Here is a 17,433-nt window from a genome sequence, read left to right on the forward strand (position 1 = left end):
GTCAGAGCAGAAGGAAGCATGTTTTCTTCCAGGATAACCTTGCACATGGCTTGATTCATGCGTCCTTCACAAAGACGAATCTGCCCAGTTCCAGCCTTTCTGAAGCACCCCCAGATCATCACCGATCCTATTGTACTTTTTACTCCACTACATTTGTCTGACAGCTTTAGTTACTAGTTACTTTTCAGATTACAATTTTTCATACCCTTCCTGTTTTTCTAAGCATATCTCTAAAGAGATGCATGGTTCTCACAGGACAGCGACACTACAAACATATAATGATCTTACAGAATATGATGCATTGTTGTAGATTAAACTACCTAACAGTATATAGTTAAAATTAGCTCAGCCTTAAACATCAACAGCAGTAAAATGCAAAGTACACATTCATGCAGCAGTAATATTAATCCAAAAACATCATATAATAGTAAAATACTGACAGGGAACATTTTTCTGCAGAATAAGTACTTTTTATACTTAAAGTAAATTTTGCAAATGATACTTGTAGTGGAGTATTTTCACAGTTTGGTATTGCTACTTTTACTTAAGTAAAGGATCTGAATATTTCTTCCACCACTGGTATTTGCATTCTCTGGAGAGGACCAGGTCATGTTAACCTAATCTATTATTTCAATTTTTACTCCATGTTCGTCAAAAACTGTCGTTACCGGGGAAACCCATCCCAGGTCCAGCTCCGCTCCCTTGCGGGCAGTTCTGCTGCAGTCGCATCTGTTCTCAGAGTTCACTGGTCTAGGAGGAAATGGGAAACATTCTCATAGACCACAAAGGTGATGCAGCAGGCCGGAGTGACTCAGATCAGATTGGGTACCATGCCTTTATAGAACCCAGACAGACCCTCGTTTCTCATTAAAGATGAGGAGGAGAGACAGGTTATGTATTATAGATGAACTGCACCTGCAAAGATTATGCTGCACCAAATGGTTTAATGAATCAGCTTAAGATTCTGCTAATCAGTTTTAGGTTTCACAGTTTTAAGGAAAGTTCCAGGTTCAATCAGCTCTTTCAACAGCATGTGTGACATACTGTCAATTATGCAGAATTAAGGCTTGTCCCTAAGCTGGTAAAAATCATCTGCAGTAATGCATTTACAATGAAAGGGCAATACATTCTGCACTTATAAAGCACTTATAAGCCGCTTTTCCATCATCGGCCCGAACAGTTCTCATCGCAAAACCGTGCCGAACCGGGCCAGCTGTCGCGGTTAAGATTTCTTTTTCCACTGTGGCACGTAACAGATCCATCTTTTGGCAACTCCATGAGAGGTAAACACTGGAGCGAGTGCGGCGTGCTCTGGAGGATGATCTCCTGTTCCAGTTTTTAGGACTGCCTTTTTTGCCTGGTTTTACTCTAACACACAGCAAAGTCACGGACCATGTCGCAAAAAGGAAAGTAAAGAGAAAAAGGCGAGAGGTTTACCACCGGACAGGAACATGCAGAAAGGTAAAAGTTCCCAGACTTGCTAAAAAGGATATTTATGATTTAAAATGTTCTGTAAGTATTATATTAAAATGGTATATGAGAATATATTGATGTATTTTAAGTTTAAATGAGCTAGTAATCTACTTCCCTGATGAAAAAGACATGTAGAAAAACGAATTTAGTTTACAATACTAGTTAAACCGGCCTGGGTAGCTCAGTGGTAAAATACGCTGGCTACCACCCCTGGAGTTCGCTAGTTCGCTAGTTCGAATCCCAGGGTGTGCTGAGTGACTCCAGCCAGGTCTCCTAAGCAACCAAATTGGCCCGGTTGCTAGGGAGGGTAGAGTCACATGGGGTAACCTCCTCGTGGTCGCTATAATGTGGTTTGTTCTCGGTGGGGCGCATGGTGAATTGCGCGTGGTTGCCGCGGTGGATGGCGTGAAGCCTCCACACGCGCTATGTCTCCGTGGCAATGCGCTCAACAAGCCACATGATAAGATGCGCGGGTTGACTGTCTCAGACGCGGAGGCAACTGGGATTCGTCCTCCGCCACCCAGACTGAGGCGAATCACTATGCCACCACGAGGACTTAGAGCGCATTCCAAATTGGGAGAAAAAGGGGAAAAATCCCAAAAAAAAAAAAAAAAATACTAGTTAAACCATCATCATAAAGTCATGAAGATACACTAAACGAGTCGGCACATACTAAACCCATTCCACCAGCACGGTTGAGTACAGTGTAGCTAACCGTGCTGAGAATTCCGGGCCGAGAACAGTTTGTAATTGTGCCATGCCAAACTGTGCTCCAGTGGAAATGCTACTGTAAGCGTTCCATACCGTGCTCAGAACCATTCAGCCCAATGCTGGAAAAGCCAGCACTGATATGTTATCAGATTACAAAAATCAAGTTCTTAGATGAAATTACTTTTAAAAAATATTCATAATCAGAATACAGTTACTTTTTTATGGATTCCATGATTACATATTAATCAGGCAACATCAGCTAATTAATAATTTAAGGATCCCTCTAATTCTTCATTTTTAAATATTTCTAATCAGCCTACAAGTCTTCGAGAACAGACAAAACAGCGAGTGAAACACGTACACATCATATCAATTCTATTACTTTGATCCATTCAGTATGTTTTATGCATTTAAGAAACATTGTAAAAATTATATCCGCTTATCCTACTCTGATGCATGTGACATCAAATAAACAAGAATTAGGCCAGAAGTAGGGCTGGGTATTGATACAGATATCAAGATATGCAAATGTCCTTATAAATCTTGTTGGCACCTTGGACAAAGATACTGCATGCAAAATTTCAAGTAATTCATGCCGACAGTTCCAAAGTTAGAGCCATTAGAAGATTTTTATCATTACAGCGCCACCAAGAGGCAAAGCCACGCAATTTTTTTCATGTGTCCTCAGACTGACCCCATACATATGTGTACCAATTTTAGTGATAATATCTCATTCCGTTCAAGAGTTATAACAATTTATGTAAAAGTCACCACTCACGCTACATACATTTTGGCATGCCGTTTGACGATAAATCAAAATTTCTAAATAATTCTTGAAGTTAATTATTCAGCGGACCTTCTAACCATTTTTACTATTTTTATTTTCCATCATTTTGGCTTTTAAAAACTGAACAAATCCATGTATTCAACTGACAAATTTTTGTTTAATTGAATAATTTGTAGTATTTACATTGATTTATTAAACATGTACTAAAACCGGTACTGTCTCTTTAACAAAACCGGCATTTCTGTAAAGAATGAGCGCATATAAACGAGACAGATGAGATAAAGCCATTTGAGTCCTGTGTTATGCATGATTAAAATTAAATGTTTATTTTTTTGTTTATGATCAATATTCATATATTTTTACCCACCCCTAGTCAGAAGTAATCTAAAAGCAATTACCTTAAAATGTAATCCAAGCGATAGTATTACTAACTAAAATTTTTGTCATGTAATTTGTAATCAGTGCCAGATTTCAATTCAGAATTAATCTACCCAGCACTGATCACAGATACCATCAATACAGCTTAATTTGTATTTGAACTTTCCAGAACATTCCTTTTTAAAGGGATAGTTCATCCAAAAATGTAAACTCTCTCATTTACTCACCCTCATGATATCCCAGGTGTGTATGACTTTCTTTCTTCACCAGGACACTTTTAAAGAAAAACTGAAAAATAACTCCGCTCAGTGGGTCCTTAAAATGCAAGTGAATGGAGATTTCTCTTTTGAATCTCCAAAGATCACAGACAGTCAGCATAAACGTCATCGATACGACCCCAGCTGTTAATGTCTTCTTAAAGCAATGCAATCAGTTTTGGTGTGAAAAAATTAATTAATATTCTAGTAATTTAACTCTAAATCATCGCTTTCGGTAAGCTACATGAGGGTGCAGTTCAAGCGGTCTCTCGTGTGATGTATTCACGTTGCCATAATACAGAGGTAATCTCACGTTCTCCACTCGGTTGAGACATCCAGGATAAACACACAAATACAACATTGAGTAAAGAAAGAAACCAATCAATACAGATCTAAACCAAAACCAACCAAGATACTGTACAGCGTTCCTCCTCCTCACTTGTAAATAGCGCTGCTCTTCCGACTGTGACTCACGTGAGTCAGTTCTCGCTTGTTTCAAATGCCAATGCGATTACTTCACACGCGCTTACCACTGCATAATGGAAGCATGATTTAAAGTTTAAAACTGGTATCGTATCGATGACGTTTATGCTGGATGTCTGTTTTTTTGGAGCTTCAAAAATCAGATCACCATCCACTTGCATTTTAAGGACCTACTGAGCCAAGATATTTTTCTAATTTTCTTCAAATGTGTTCTGGTGAAGAAAGAAAGTCATACACACCTGGGATATCATGAGGGTGAGTAAACAATGAGAGAATTTTCATTTTAGGGTGAACTATCCCTTTAAAGCTGTTATATAGAATTGACCTCCATGTTCTCCGGACGACATCTGCAACTCCGTCATACTTATTTTGCTGATCTTGCAGGTGGGCTCGGATCACCTGATATGGGTATGTCGTTGCCACTGCAAATATTTTGGACAAAGCTGCCATGGTAATATATTCCAATGGGCTCTGGAGAGAGCAACATGTACAGAGTTATTTCCAAAATGTGCATCAAAGTTGATTAATGTGACACCAAGGCCATGTTAGGAATGGTGTACTACCATACAACTTGTACTAATTTTTAAAGGAATAATTCACCCAAAAATGATAATTCTCTCCTCATTTACTCACCCTCATGCCATCTCTCACTTTCTTCCATCTGCAGAACACAAACAAATATTTTCAGAAGTAAATCTCAGCTCTGTAGGTCCGTACAATGCAAGTGAATGGTGACCAAATCTTTGAAGCTCCAAAAAAGCACATACAGGCAGCATAAAAGTAATCAATCAGTCTCCAGTGGTTTAATCAATGTCTTCTGAAGCAATTCAGTCAGTTTTGGGTGAGAACAGACCAAAATATAACTCCTTTTTCCACTAAATCTTGACATCTGCAGTCTCCTTGGCGATCACTATTTCATAGTAGTGCAACACTTTGGTCTGTTCTCACGAAAAATCGATTGGATCGCTTCAGAACACATGGATTAAACCGCTGGAGTCTTATGGATTACCAGTATTCTGCTTTTTGAGTTTTTATTTTTTATTTTTATTTATTTTTATTTTTTTTCAGAGCTTGCATTGTATGGATAAACAGTCATCATATCTCTTAAAATATCTTCTTTTGTGCTCCGTGGAAAAAAGAAAGTCATATTAGTTTAAGATGACATTAGGGTGAGTAAATGAGGTAAGAATGATCATTTCTAGGTGAAGTATTCCTTTAACATCTCTTTCTTGACTCATTATTTGATCAGACTGTAAAAGTTAAGACCTCTTGGTGAAATGTTTACATTTTATTTCTAAGTTAACTAGACTTGCTGAATTAAACGTGCAATGTAATGAGGTCATGTATGTGTATCATTGCTTAATACTTAGCATGTAAAACAGTATTTAAAAAAATGCAGTTTGTACTGCACAGTATGCAAGTACTCAATTGTGAACATAGCCAAATATGTGTTTTATTTAAGAACCATCAAAGTGTGGCATGTTCATACAAACCAGTTTAGCGTCTGATTGCATGTTTCTGTATTTATTATAATCTCTCTTCAGCTCTTCATACGCCATGAATTGCAGTGCACCACGGGAGGTTCCAAACAAACCCGGGACAAACCCCTGGGGAGCACAACAGTTAACTCAACTAGACAAAACAAACAAACCCCACAGCATGCAACCGAATCACACTCAAAAACATTCATTCCCCTGTGTGCTGCTAATTTCCTTTTACAACTGCACCTCCAAGTGGCTTTTAAAGAATGACTATGACATTCATTTTGATCAACAAATAACCCTTCATTACGGCCTATAGAAACCCTTTCATACGAGTGATACCCGATAGAGACCTGCGATCCCTTCATGGTGGTAGATTTTCATGACAGCATCCATCATTCCCTTGTACTGCTTCTTGGTTGGCTCTGCGCTGTACTGCAGAACAAGGCGAGTTTTGGTCACCCAGATTTGGTTGGTAAGGCAAAACACCATGGCACCTAAAAACATGTCAGCACTTGTTAAGAGTCATTATGAAATTTTAAATTGACCTTATTACGTCCATAATACACTTTCCTGGTCTTATTGTGAATGTTAATTGATGCATGAATGTTCATTCATCCAAAGAATGCAATGTTTGTCTTCATAAACTTTATCAAAATGTAATTAATGGCTAACAATTAATGGGTTTGGCTATTCCAGTAAAGATAAACCTTAATGCTACGCCATACAATGACATTTCCAGAGAATTGTGTGCTTCCAAATTTAATTTATCTTATATTAAAATGTATCACATTACACTTTGAGATTTCACTCAAAGAGCAATTTCTAGCCAATTGAAATATTTAGAGCTAAGCATAAGAAGAAAAAAAACATTTTAATGACTTCAAGACTTTGTTAATTTCCATGACTTTTCCAGGTTTCCAATTATGAAATTCCCTGTCATCTCAATTTTCTAGGACTATGGAAATCCTGTCCATATGAAGAGAGCCATTATTTCTGTTTAATGGCTCATGGCGAGTAATTTAAAAAGAAATGAAGGATGTCTCTAATTAAATTTGTAAGTCACGAGATGTTCTGAGAAGCCCTTATACTTTTTCACCTGCTAAACATGAGCTCTTTGCTTTAGATTATCTACCATCATTTAAATCGATTTACATTGCATTGAAAGGGATAGTTCACTCAAAAATGAAGATTCACAGGTCATTTACTCATCCTCATGCCATCCCAGATGTGTATGACTTTCTGTTTTCTGCTGAATACAAACAAAGATTTTTAGAAGAATGTATGGACCTACAGAGCTGAGACAATGTAAGTGAATGGTGGCCAGAACTTTGAAGGTCCAAAAAGCACATAAAGGCAGCATAAAAGTAATCCATATGACTCAGTGCTTTAATCCATGTCTTCAGAAGTGATATGATAGGTGTGGGTGAGAAACACATCAATATTAAATCACTTTTGTACTATAAATCTCCACTTTCACTTTCACATTCTTTTTTGGCAATTCTTCATGCATATCGCCATCTACTGGGCAGGGAGAAGTAAAAAAAAAAAAAAAGGCTTCAATATTGATCTGTTTCTCTCCCAGATCTATCATATCGCTTCTGAGACATGGATTAAACCACTGGAGTCAAATGGTTTACCTTTATGATACCTTTATGTGATTTCTTTTTTTTTTTTTTGGACTTTCAGACTTCTGGTACTTACTAGTACAGACCTACAGAGCTGAGATATTCTTCTAAAAATCTTCTTTGTGTTCTGCAGAAGAAAGTCATGCATATCAAGGATGGCATGAGGGTGAGTAAATGATGGGAGAATTTTCATTTTTGGGTAAACTATCCCTTTAATGTCACAAAAAAGCTTTTCAGGATAATCATGGTCAAATTGTGAAAAAGCGCCCAATCTAGAACTATTATTAGTGAACATTCTGAGATGACGTGCAGCTTCGATGCAACATGATGCTGGTTGAGTGTACGGTGTGTTATACTTTGAGATGACAAGATCTCATATATCTGGGACATTTGAGAAGCTTTAAAGTGCATGTCTTTCAGACTTGATAACCAATCAATAGTAGAACTAAGGCTCATTTATTATGCTCTAATTTATCTGTCTGGATTGATTAGAATCGTCAGCATCTTTTTCATTCTGACTAATTAGGAAAATAAATGAGCACATGAAAATAGAGGAAGATTCCTGAATACTCGGCACAGACCTGCTGCAGCAGCTGACAGTAGATGCTCAGTGGAGCTCAGCTCTCTCTGTCTCCCCTCTTTCCTGTATGCTTTGATTGCATTGTAACTACGGATTAAAAGATTATTATACAAGAATGCTGAATAGAAATATAATGGATATACTATTCTATACTGTGCCTAATACAGGAAGTGAAATACATACAAAAAGAAATCCAGTCCCCATGAGGCTCCAGCACCCCAGATATTCGGGGTGACACCTTGGTAAAGCCCGTGGAGACCCTCTTGTTGCCAAACACTTCTCATGTACTGCAGTATTCCACTGTATTTAGGCCTCACTTCTAGTCCATCACTCACTGGCAATCCAGTCAAGACTCTGAACAGTCAATGTTTGACATTTCACACTGCATTTACTCTCCGTATACTAGGCTAAAATTGTTCCCAAAGATGCAAGAAAGCACTGACCAGTCTTTAAATCTGATCAATGTTTTGATCATTTAATTTGACAATGTACTGCATTTGCTTGCCACCATCACAAAATATATTTAATTAGATTTGATAAAATATCAATACTGAACATTTATTACATAATCCATTGTTTAACAGTTCATTCAAATAGTTAATGTAATGAAATGTTTTAAAAGCACCGATTAATCGTACTCTAAACTTGAAACTTGTATACTTTATATCCCTTATTTAATGTTCATGTATCCATTTAATTATAATCCTACAGAAATCTGATATATGGCAATACTATATATGCAAGATTCACTTATAAAATATTTGTTCATATAACGAGTAATCTGGAGTAATCGTACAGCGCTAAGAGCATCGTAAGGACACAGACTTATGCAGACACCTGCAGGACAATCGCAAAATTACACCTAATACAATTTAAATACATATAGCTACACTTTAAGCTCATTTTATATCAGTATACATATATTTTATTATTATTTTTAACCGGCAAGGCTATTAATAATAATAATAATAATAATAATAATAATAATAATAACAATAATAAATGCAGAAATTGGTTATTCAATATTGGATGAACAGATAAGTAAACAAAATTATTTGTGGACTAGTTGGATTACAACAAAGTGGTGGCATGATTGTTGCAGAGAACTGTAAAAATTACAATCAGAGAGAGAAGGAAAAAAGTAAATAACTTGCTGCCGTGCATGAAAATCGTCCGTACAGTATACTGTCTCCTCATCCTCATCTCCTCTTTCTCTGACACCTAAGAGCACTCTCGCCCACACCACGAGTTGTGTAGTACTGCACATGTTGTGTAGCATTGCTGTTACCATTATCACTTTTGGGAGTAAAGAGCAGTCCACCCTTTGATTGGTGAATGTCCCTAAAGCGCAGCTTCCATGCGTCTCCTTATTTTGTGCTCCGCAAAAACACGGTGAACCTCATTATATTCAGTTAATGCTTGTTGTCATTAGCAGGACCATACACAGGGTCTCCGCTGTCTTTACCGATCCGAAGCTTTAATCTCGACCCACTGAGCAAATTGTGAACATGAATTATTAAAATGCACATCTGATGAACAAAGCAGTGATTCTGTCAAATAAATGTATCGTTCTGCAAAAAACGACTTCAAAATGCAATTATGTGGTGAATTAAGTTGTACATTTAAGAAAATATTTTAAAATATTTCCAGCAAGCTAAATTACAAACATTTTTAAAGTTACGCAACAAATATAATGAAGTTGCAATGACGAGCAACACTATACGGTCATATTTCAGCACTTCAAACATGGACAGCAACTCTATGTAGCACTTAAAGCTTGTCCTCGCACGTTCATGTTAAGTGCAGTTTTGGGAAATGCATGTAAATTCCTCACATGGCTGATTTGTCTCTGCAGGCTGCTGGTGAGTTTGAGGGTTGCAGGGGAGCCTGGACCGGGGCTTGAGCTCATGACTGATGCCTTCAGCACACAAGATTACTCACTTTAACGTGAAGACAGTCTTTTTTGTTAATTAACATTTTATTTATCGATTCTTACAATAAACAAAGAAAAGCAAAAACATATATACACAGAATCAACATTTAAACCCCACAACCACCCCAACCCTGCCCTGACCCCCAACAAACATCCCTGTGGTCACACATGAGTATATACACAAAAAAGAAAAAAAGCAAACGCACACACACACACTAAATAAATAAATATATATATATAAATATACATTTTAAAACTATACTACTCTCTCCACTGCCCCACCCCGAGAGCCCTCCAAAAACTCCAAATAGTTGCCCCATTTCCCAACAAACAAATCCAAGTTACCCTGCCTTCCAAATGACACCTCCTCAAAACCGCCACCCTCCCCATCTCCGTGCACCACTCTCAAAATGGGAGCGCTCCAGCTGACCCCAAACCCCTCAAAATAATCTGACTGGCGATCATCACACTGGTCAGAACCCAACTCTCTATGTGTCTATTCCCCATGTCGATGACCGCCCCATTGCCCAAAACACAGAGTCTGGGGAAAAACGAAACCCAAGTGCCCAACACGTCACGCACAAAACTATGAACCTTCAACCAGAATTCCTAGGTCTCAACACACCACCTAAAGACATGGGCCATGTCTCCATCCTCCGAATGGCATCGCCAGCAGGTGGGTGTGTCTTTAAGACCAAGACTATACAATCTAGAGGGGGGTCCAATAAAATCGATGTAAAATCTTGAATTGTGTAAGGCGCACCCTTGCATTTCTAGATGCAGACTTGACGTTTTTTAGAATCCAGGCCCACACTCCCTCCTCCAATCCCAAGTTGAAATCTTTCTCCCACTGTCTCTTGATAGAAGTTAAAGCTCCATCCCCCAGACTCTGATTTAACAGGGAGTAATACACTGATGCCTCATGACCTTTTCCAAAAGCAGTAATCACCATTCCCAGAGTATCTGCTGATTTAGGTGGGTGTATGCTACTCCCAAAAATAGTACTGAGCAGGTGGCGTAGCTGTAAATACCTAAAGAACTGCAATCTGGGAATCCTAAAATGTTGATCCAAATTTTCAAAGGATCTCAACACTCCACTCTCATATAGGTCACCGAGCACATTAACCTCCCTCACAATCCACTCAGACCAGCAGAAAGGGGACTTATTAATATATAATTCTGGGTTCAGCCATATGCTCGAGGCAACATTTAAATAAATGTCTGAATTAAACACTCTGGGCACTTTTGTCCATACCACGTGCAAATGCGAGATAACGGGGTGAAACTTCTCCAATTTATTTGATAGAAAGGCTTTGCAATGGCGAAATAGGGGCAAGAACGTCCTGTTCAATACAAAACCAGGGAGGGCTCTCTCAGGTGGAAGCGACCAATGAGTCAAATGTCTGAGACCGAATGCATAATAATAAAACAAAACGTGATGACAGTCTTAAAGAATCATTTTATAGCATTTCTATCAGTAAAGATCTTCCTAGGATTTATTATTACAGCTGTTTAAATCCAATGTTTCAGTAAAAAGCACCTTGCTGTTTAATATCAGCTCATGTGCGATGACGGCGTTGATATGGGGCGCATACCAAACCGCATTTGTGCGCCCTTGAAAGGCACTTCGGGAAGGGGACGCCATTCGAAAAGTTGTTCCAAACAAAAGTTAATTATTTCACAAATTGATTTCAGATTTTAGAGAAGACTAAATTTAAACTGTGACGTGATGCTCCCTTTGGAGTGCCCACATCAAGAGCTCTGTCTTTCATAATGAGTAGGGCATAGGGATGATCACGTTCGATTGGTACTCGCCCCTTGGAAACTTGCTTCAACTAAAACATGGCGCTGTCCCCGTGCGTGACGTCATGCGTTCAAAACAAGAGTCTGCATTAAACGTAGAGAACCGTTACATTTTTAATAAGGTTTATATAAGTTAAATGTGCACTTTCTGTTGCTGTAAATCAGGATGCTAAAGACCCACAGCTATGATGATCCCCTTGCGTGGGAACCCCAGATTGAGAAAAATACTAAACATGCTATTACAAAGAAATGTTATTTGCCAAGTTAAAATAACTGGCTTTTAGTACCATTTGTACTAAATTAAAATTAATTGTTTATATTTTATATGGAAATTGTGTACTTTTTTAAATTAATTGACAGTGTCTTTTTCTTCTATTATAGTAATGTTAGATGTAAAGACCCGAAGAAAAATATTTTCAGTTTCATTCAAAATAAAAGTTTACAGCACTTTTCACAGTAAATATTGTTTTAAAGCAGCTTTAAAGAGAATAGAAGTACAACCATTATTTCTTACAAATGAGAAATGGTTTTAAAATATGTCTGTCGATAGAATGAAATAATCATAATCCCAAATTTTTAGAATAAAATGGTAATAATTTCAAATTATGTTGACAATTTGTCTATTTTTTCTCTCACTCCTTTTTTTTTTTTTGTGTTTTTTTTTTTTTTTTTTCGAACCCCCTGGAACCAACTTAAGCCCCCCTGTGGGTTCCCGTACACCCTATTCTAATGAATGGGCTCTACATAATTTTTGGGACTGTCTATATATGAACATTTAGGAAAGATTATTGTAAATGTCTTACTGAACATTTGCTTCATTTGCTTGGGTTTTATTGTTGCACTGTTTGTATTTTATATCTTAAATCTGAGATGTACATTAATGTTAATTAAATGTATAAAAATACTAAAGACTCAAATACACAACAAACTATTGAAATTAATTGTAATTGTTGCACAGTGTTGCCTCTGTGTGTAACAGTACTCCCCACCCAACCAGCAATTTATTTATTTTTATTTTTATTTTTTTTACCATTTTTTTATTATTAATTTAGTAATGTCTTTTATGCAAGGAAAATCGATTTAAAAATAAATAAATAAAAATATAATATATATAAAAAAACTTTCATAATGGGTCCAATACAGCGTTAAATATCACTGTAATATAATGAGTGTTGACCAAGGCCTACCAGCGATAAACCCCTTTATGCTGCTGAACAGATCAGAAATTATAGGTCTAACTATTTATGAATTTAAAAACCTAATTTATTTATCTCTATTTATGAGGTGTGTATTGTGGGAGGTGTGCGTGCGTGCTGCATGTCGCGAGATTTATTGATTTGACTGGGTATTCACCAAAGTTGGGACACGTATTTTGCGTAAACAAGCTCCATTCGGGTGCCGCGTCTCTACGTCGCTGGCGTAGCTAAATTTTGCGGAAGTGGTATCAAGGGGAATGTAGGGCTGCCAACGAACGATCTGTTCTGAAGCGGGACTTGAACATCAATATTATGGGTAAGTTTCTCTCACTTTAACGATACCCTATAGAGAAACATTCACTTTCGAGTCTATGTATTGTTTGCAGGGGCGTCCGGTTCCAGTCGACGGGTTTCGGTGATTTCAAATCGTCGTTCGCGGAGTGTTTTTACAGTAATTTAGGTTAGTGATAGCGCTCGAGGCATTTCCTGTCAGGGGTTTTTCCTCCCTCTCTTGAGACATTCAAGAGAGAAAAAGTTTTTTGCTCCTTATAAATTCTTCGGGATTAACCAAATTAACTCTATTTTAAATTTGTTCTTTGCTTTCAAATATAACATGTACACAGTGTTGGGCAAGCTACGCAAAAAATTAAGCAAACTAAGCTACTAACTACTCAACAAAAAATGAGTTGAGCTAAGCTACAAGCTACACCTTAAGAGAAAGTAGCAAGTTACACTACAAGCTACATGCCAAAAGTAGCTTGCTACATTTAAGATACTTTTATTATTATTATTATTATTATTATTATTTTTCAACCAGATGCACAAGAGCATACTGTCACAGACGAAGCATCTAAAAGACTTCACATGATGCTTATCTAAGCAATGGTACAGTAAAGTACAGTATACTGCAATATGAAATGTATGTGCATGTAACAAACAAACAAACATGTAAATTCATATTTATACACTAGCGGCCTAAAGTTTGGAATAATGTACAGATTTTGCTCTTATGGAAAGAAATTGGTACTTTTATTCACCAATGTGGCATTCAACTGATCACAATGTATAGTCAGGACATTAATAATGTGAAAAATTACTATTACAATTTGAAAAAAACTACTTGAACTTCTTCAAAGAGTTCTCATTAAAAGAATCCACGTGCAGCAATGACAGCTTTGCAGATCCTTGGCATTCTAGCTGTCAGTTTGTCCAGATACTCAGGTGATATTTCACCCCACACTTCCTGTAGCACTTGCCATAGATGTGGCTGTCTTGTCGGGCACTTCTCACGCACCTTACAGTCTAGCTGATCCCACAAAAGCTCAATGGGGTTAAGATCCATAACACTCTTTTCCAATTATCTGTTGTCCAATGTCTGTGTTTCTTTGCACACTCTAACCTTTTCTTTTTGTTTTTCTGTTTCAAAAGTGGCTTTTTCTTTGCAATTCTTCCCATAAGGCCTGCACCCCTGAGTCTTCTCTTTACTGTTGTAGATGAAACTGGTGTTGAGCGGGTAGAATTCAATGAAGCTGTCAGCTGAGGACATGTGAGGTGTCTATTTCTCAAACTAGAGACTCTGATGTACTTATCCTCTTGTGTAGTTGTACATCTGGCTTTCCACATCTCTTTCTGTTCTTGTTAGAGCCAGTTGTCCTTTGTCTTTGAAGACTGTAGTGTACACCTTTTATATGAAATCTTCCATTTTTTATGGCAGTTTCAAGCATTGTATAGCCTTCATTCCTCAAAAACAATGATTGACTGACGAGTTTCTAGAGAAAGCTGTTTCTTTTTTGCCATTTTTGACCTAATATTGACATTAAGACATGCCAGTCTATTGTTTTTGTGTTGCCACAGTATGCAATGTTAAGCTTTATTTAACGAACCAAATAGCTTTCAACTGTGTTTGATATAATGGCAAGTGATTTTCTCGTACCAAATTAGCAATTTAGCATGATTACTCAAGGATAAGGTGTTGGAGTGATGGCTGCTGGAAATGAGGTCTGTCTAGATTTGATCAAAAATGACATTTTTCAAATAGTGATGGTGCTGTTTTTTACATCAGTAATATCCTGACTATACATTGTGAATCTGTTGAATGCCACTTTGGTGAATTAAAGTACCAATTTCCTTCCGAAACCGCAATATCTGTACATCATTCCAAACTTTTGACTGCCAGTGTGCATGCTACTTATACAAACCCATGTGTTCAAAATGAAAAATCACTGTTTTTACATTTTATTTTTCATATTTATGCTACTACCTCTACAAACCCATACCCATTTGAACATAATTACCTTTCCTTTTTTCCTGTATAAAAACTCTTACACAAACTATTCATGTTATCCTGCAATTCTGTGTCGAGCTATTGTATTTCTGTACTAGAAGCTTCTGATCAGAGGTAGGGTTGCAACGGTATGAGATTTTCACAGTACGATAACCGTCTCAGAAAATATCATGGTTTCACGGTATACGGTATTATTCAATTATCATCAGTTACAATGAACCTTAAAGTGAAAACAGAACTTTTTTTTTTTGGTTGAACAAACGCTTTATTATAATTGAAACTTGAAACCTTTTTTTTTATTTTATTGAAGTATATGTAAAAAAAAAAAAAGTCTCCCTTTTGAAAATAAATAGAATAAGAAAGCTAACAGAATTATAATAATAAACCGAATTATAAACATGATAAAAAAATTGCATGTAACTATAAAGCATGTTAGTTTCCATGTTAGCATAGCATGTTAAATTAACATCAGCTGTGTGAGCTTTTAAAGTAATGTCCTATGATTATTAACAATTACCATATACAATAAGTGCACGACAGCATAGCCAGACTGCTCCTGTCTGTACCTTTTAACTTAGAGGTTCTCAACTGGTTTTGCTTCAGGACGCAGATTTTACATTGGAAATCAAGTGGCGACCCACCACAGTAAAAACGTTACCTGTATTAAATGTATCCTAGGTCTCATTTCCTTATGTTGCATGGTTTTGTTCAAGGTTTTCAAGTACAAGGACATGCATCAAGTGGCATTATTTTTGTTGTTGACGTCAACAACAAAAGCAACAGTAAGTTTTCTCTCCCCCCTTTTACAAATTGAAGAGCATATTTACTTATATGAGCCCATTATTATCCTGTTTGTTTCCTAATTTCAAGCATAATTCAAACAGAACATACGTATTACACAGGAGGAAAGGCTCCTCATTATCATGGTTAGGTCAGTGTAGCTAGTCTTATATAATAGTAATAATAATTACAAATTATAGTATTTATGAAAAAATAAGTAATAGCTGAAACACATCTTGAAACTTTAACTACAACTGCCGCTGTTGATATAAAATGAGGTCTAATAGATTCTACATTTGGATTATTTCCTATGAAACTATAAAATGTTGTCAAAATATAACAGTTACTTTTACTCATGTAAAATCGGGAAACAATTCTGTAAAGGTGATGATGTATAATGGAAAAATAAAATCAGCGCATAGCACAGTGTTGCTCTTTAACTCCTCAGTGCTGTTTGGCATGTCAGGGCCGCCTACTTTTTGTGAGGTTCAACTTTACTTCCTCCGTAACGCTTTAAACTAGAAAAGTCTCACTAGAATTTAAATTGGTCACATCAGTTTTGAGGTCTGGGCTCTGCAATATCGAGGGAAGCCCGGTTGTTGCACGCGTGCGCCAGAGAGAAGAGCAGATCATGATCGAGAGCTGGTTCCATTACACTCGTGCAAAAGTGCAGATGAGAAGCCTTTAGCTGATTGCGAGATTATCATTAAATCTGCCTCAGCTGTCCTAAATAGGCTATCACTTGTGCGGCCGCCGAAATATCTTCAATGGGAGAACCATGGCATTGTTCTTTCCCTGCTGTCCGCGACCCAGTCCGAATAGACCTGCCACCCACCAGTTGAGAAACACTGCTCTAACTCACACACACTCACTTATGTCAGACCCCCTCGCCTCGCTTATCTCTGACATTTTCTCCACTGCGTGTGTGTGTGTGTGTGTGTGTGTGTGTGTGTGTGTGTGTGGCGCAAGTTGACAAGTCGGACAGGCAGTTGAGGAGGAAAGGAGATGCTCACGCGCAGGTGAGATTCTCCGTCCGGTTGAATTTTTTTTTTTTTTTTTTTCCTCAATACCATTTTTTCTTAATAGATAAGCAAATGTACATGGTATGATAACCGTCAATTTTCATACCGTGAAACCGGTATACCACTGCAACCCTAATCAGAAGCCAAATTTCTTGTGTATTTGATCACATCTGGGTAATAACAATGTGATATCTGATGGTATCAGATGGTAATACCATGGTACTTTGAGATACAGTTACCATATTTATGTACCAATCTGTATTTACATGGTGCTTCAAAGTACTTAAAGAATACCATGGTACTGTTATTGTAATTTGATATATGATTAACTAATTCATATATCATTTCCTTAACATCAGGTGCACACATGATGTAGCGGTGTAGCTTTTGTCAAAGCTACGTCGCTACCTAATCAAAAATATAGCTTCGCTACTAAAAAGCTACTTGATTTAAAAACTAGCGAAGCTACCACCTCACTACTCAGAAATGTAGTTAAGCTAATAGCTTCGCTATTTGTAGCTAAGCTACTGCCCATCACTGCATGTTTTACAGAAGTGCTTATTTCTGGTACGTAAGCGAGATGAGCTAATGCAGGTTAGCAGCTTAGTAATACACATAGTACACACGGTTAATGCTA

At 37.3% G+C, this 17,433-nt stretch overlaps 1 protein-coding gene across 1 annotated transcript; it reads right to left on the reverse strand.

The window, feature by feature from the left end:
* Positions 1-811: 811 nt before the first annotated feature.
* Positions 812-9,057, reverse strand: LOC127453369 (mitochondrial folate transporter/carrier-like). The gene is made up of 7 exons (XM_051719699.1): positions 8,958-9,057; positions 7,962-8,112; positions 7,780-7,865; positions 5,913-6,067; positions 5,583-5,696; positions 4,415-4,560; positions 812-863 (listed from the first exon to the last, which is right to left on the reverse strand). Exons 1-7 carry the CDS (start codon positions 9,055-9,057, stop codon positions 812-814), a joined length of 804 nt encoding a protein of 267 aa, XP_051575659.1.
* Positions 9,058-17,433: the final 8,376 nt, after the last annotated feature.

Source organism: Myxocyprinus asiaticus, chromosome 15 (assembly GCF_019703515.2).
Source record: "Myxocyprinus asiaticus isolate MX2 ecotype Aquarium Trade chromosome 15, UBuf_Myxa_2, whole genome shotgun sequence".
Taxonomy (NCBI): domain Eukaryota; kingdom Metazoa; phylum Chordata; class Actinopteri; order Cypriniformes; family Catostomidae; genus Myxocyprinus; species Myxocyprinus asiaticus.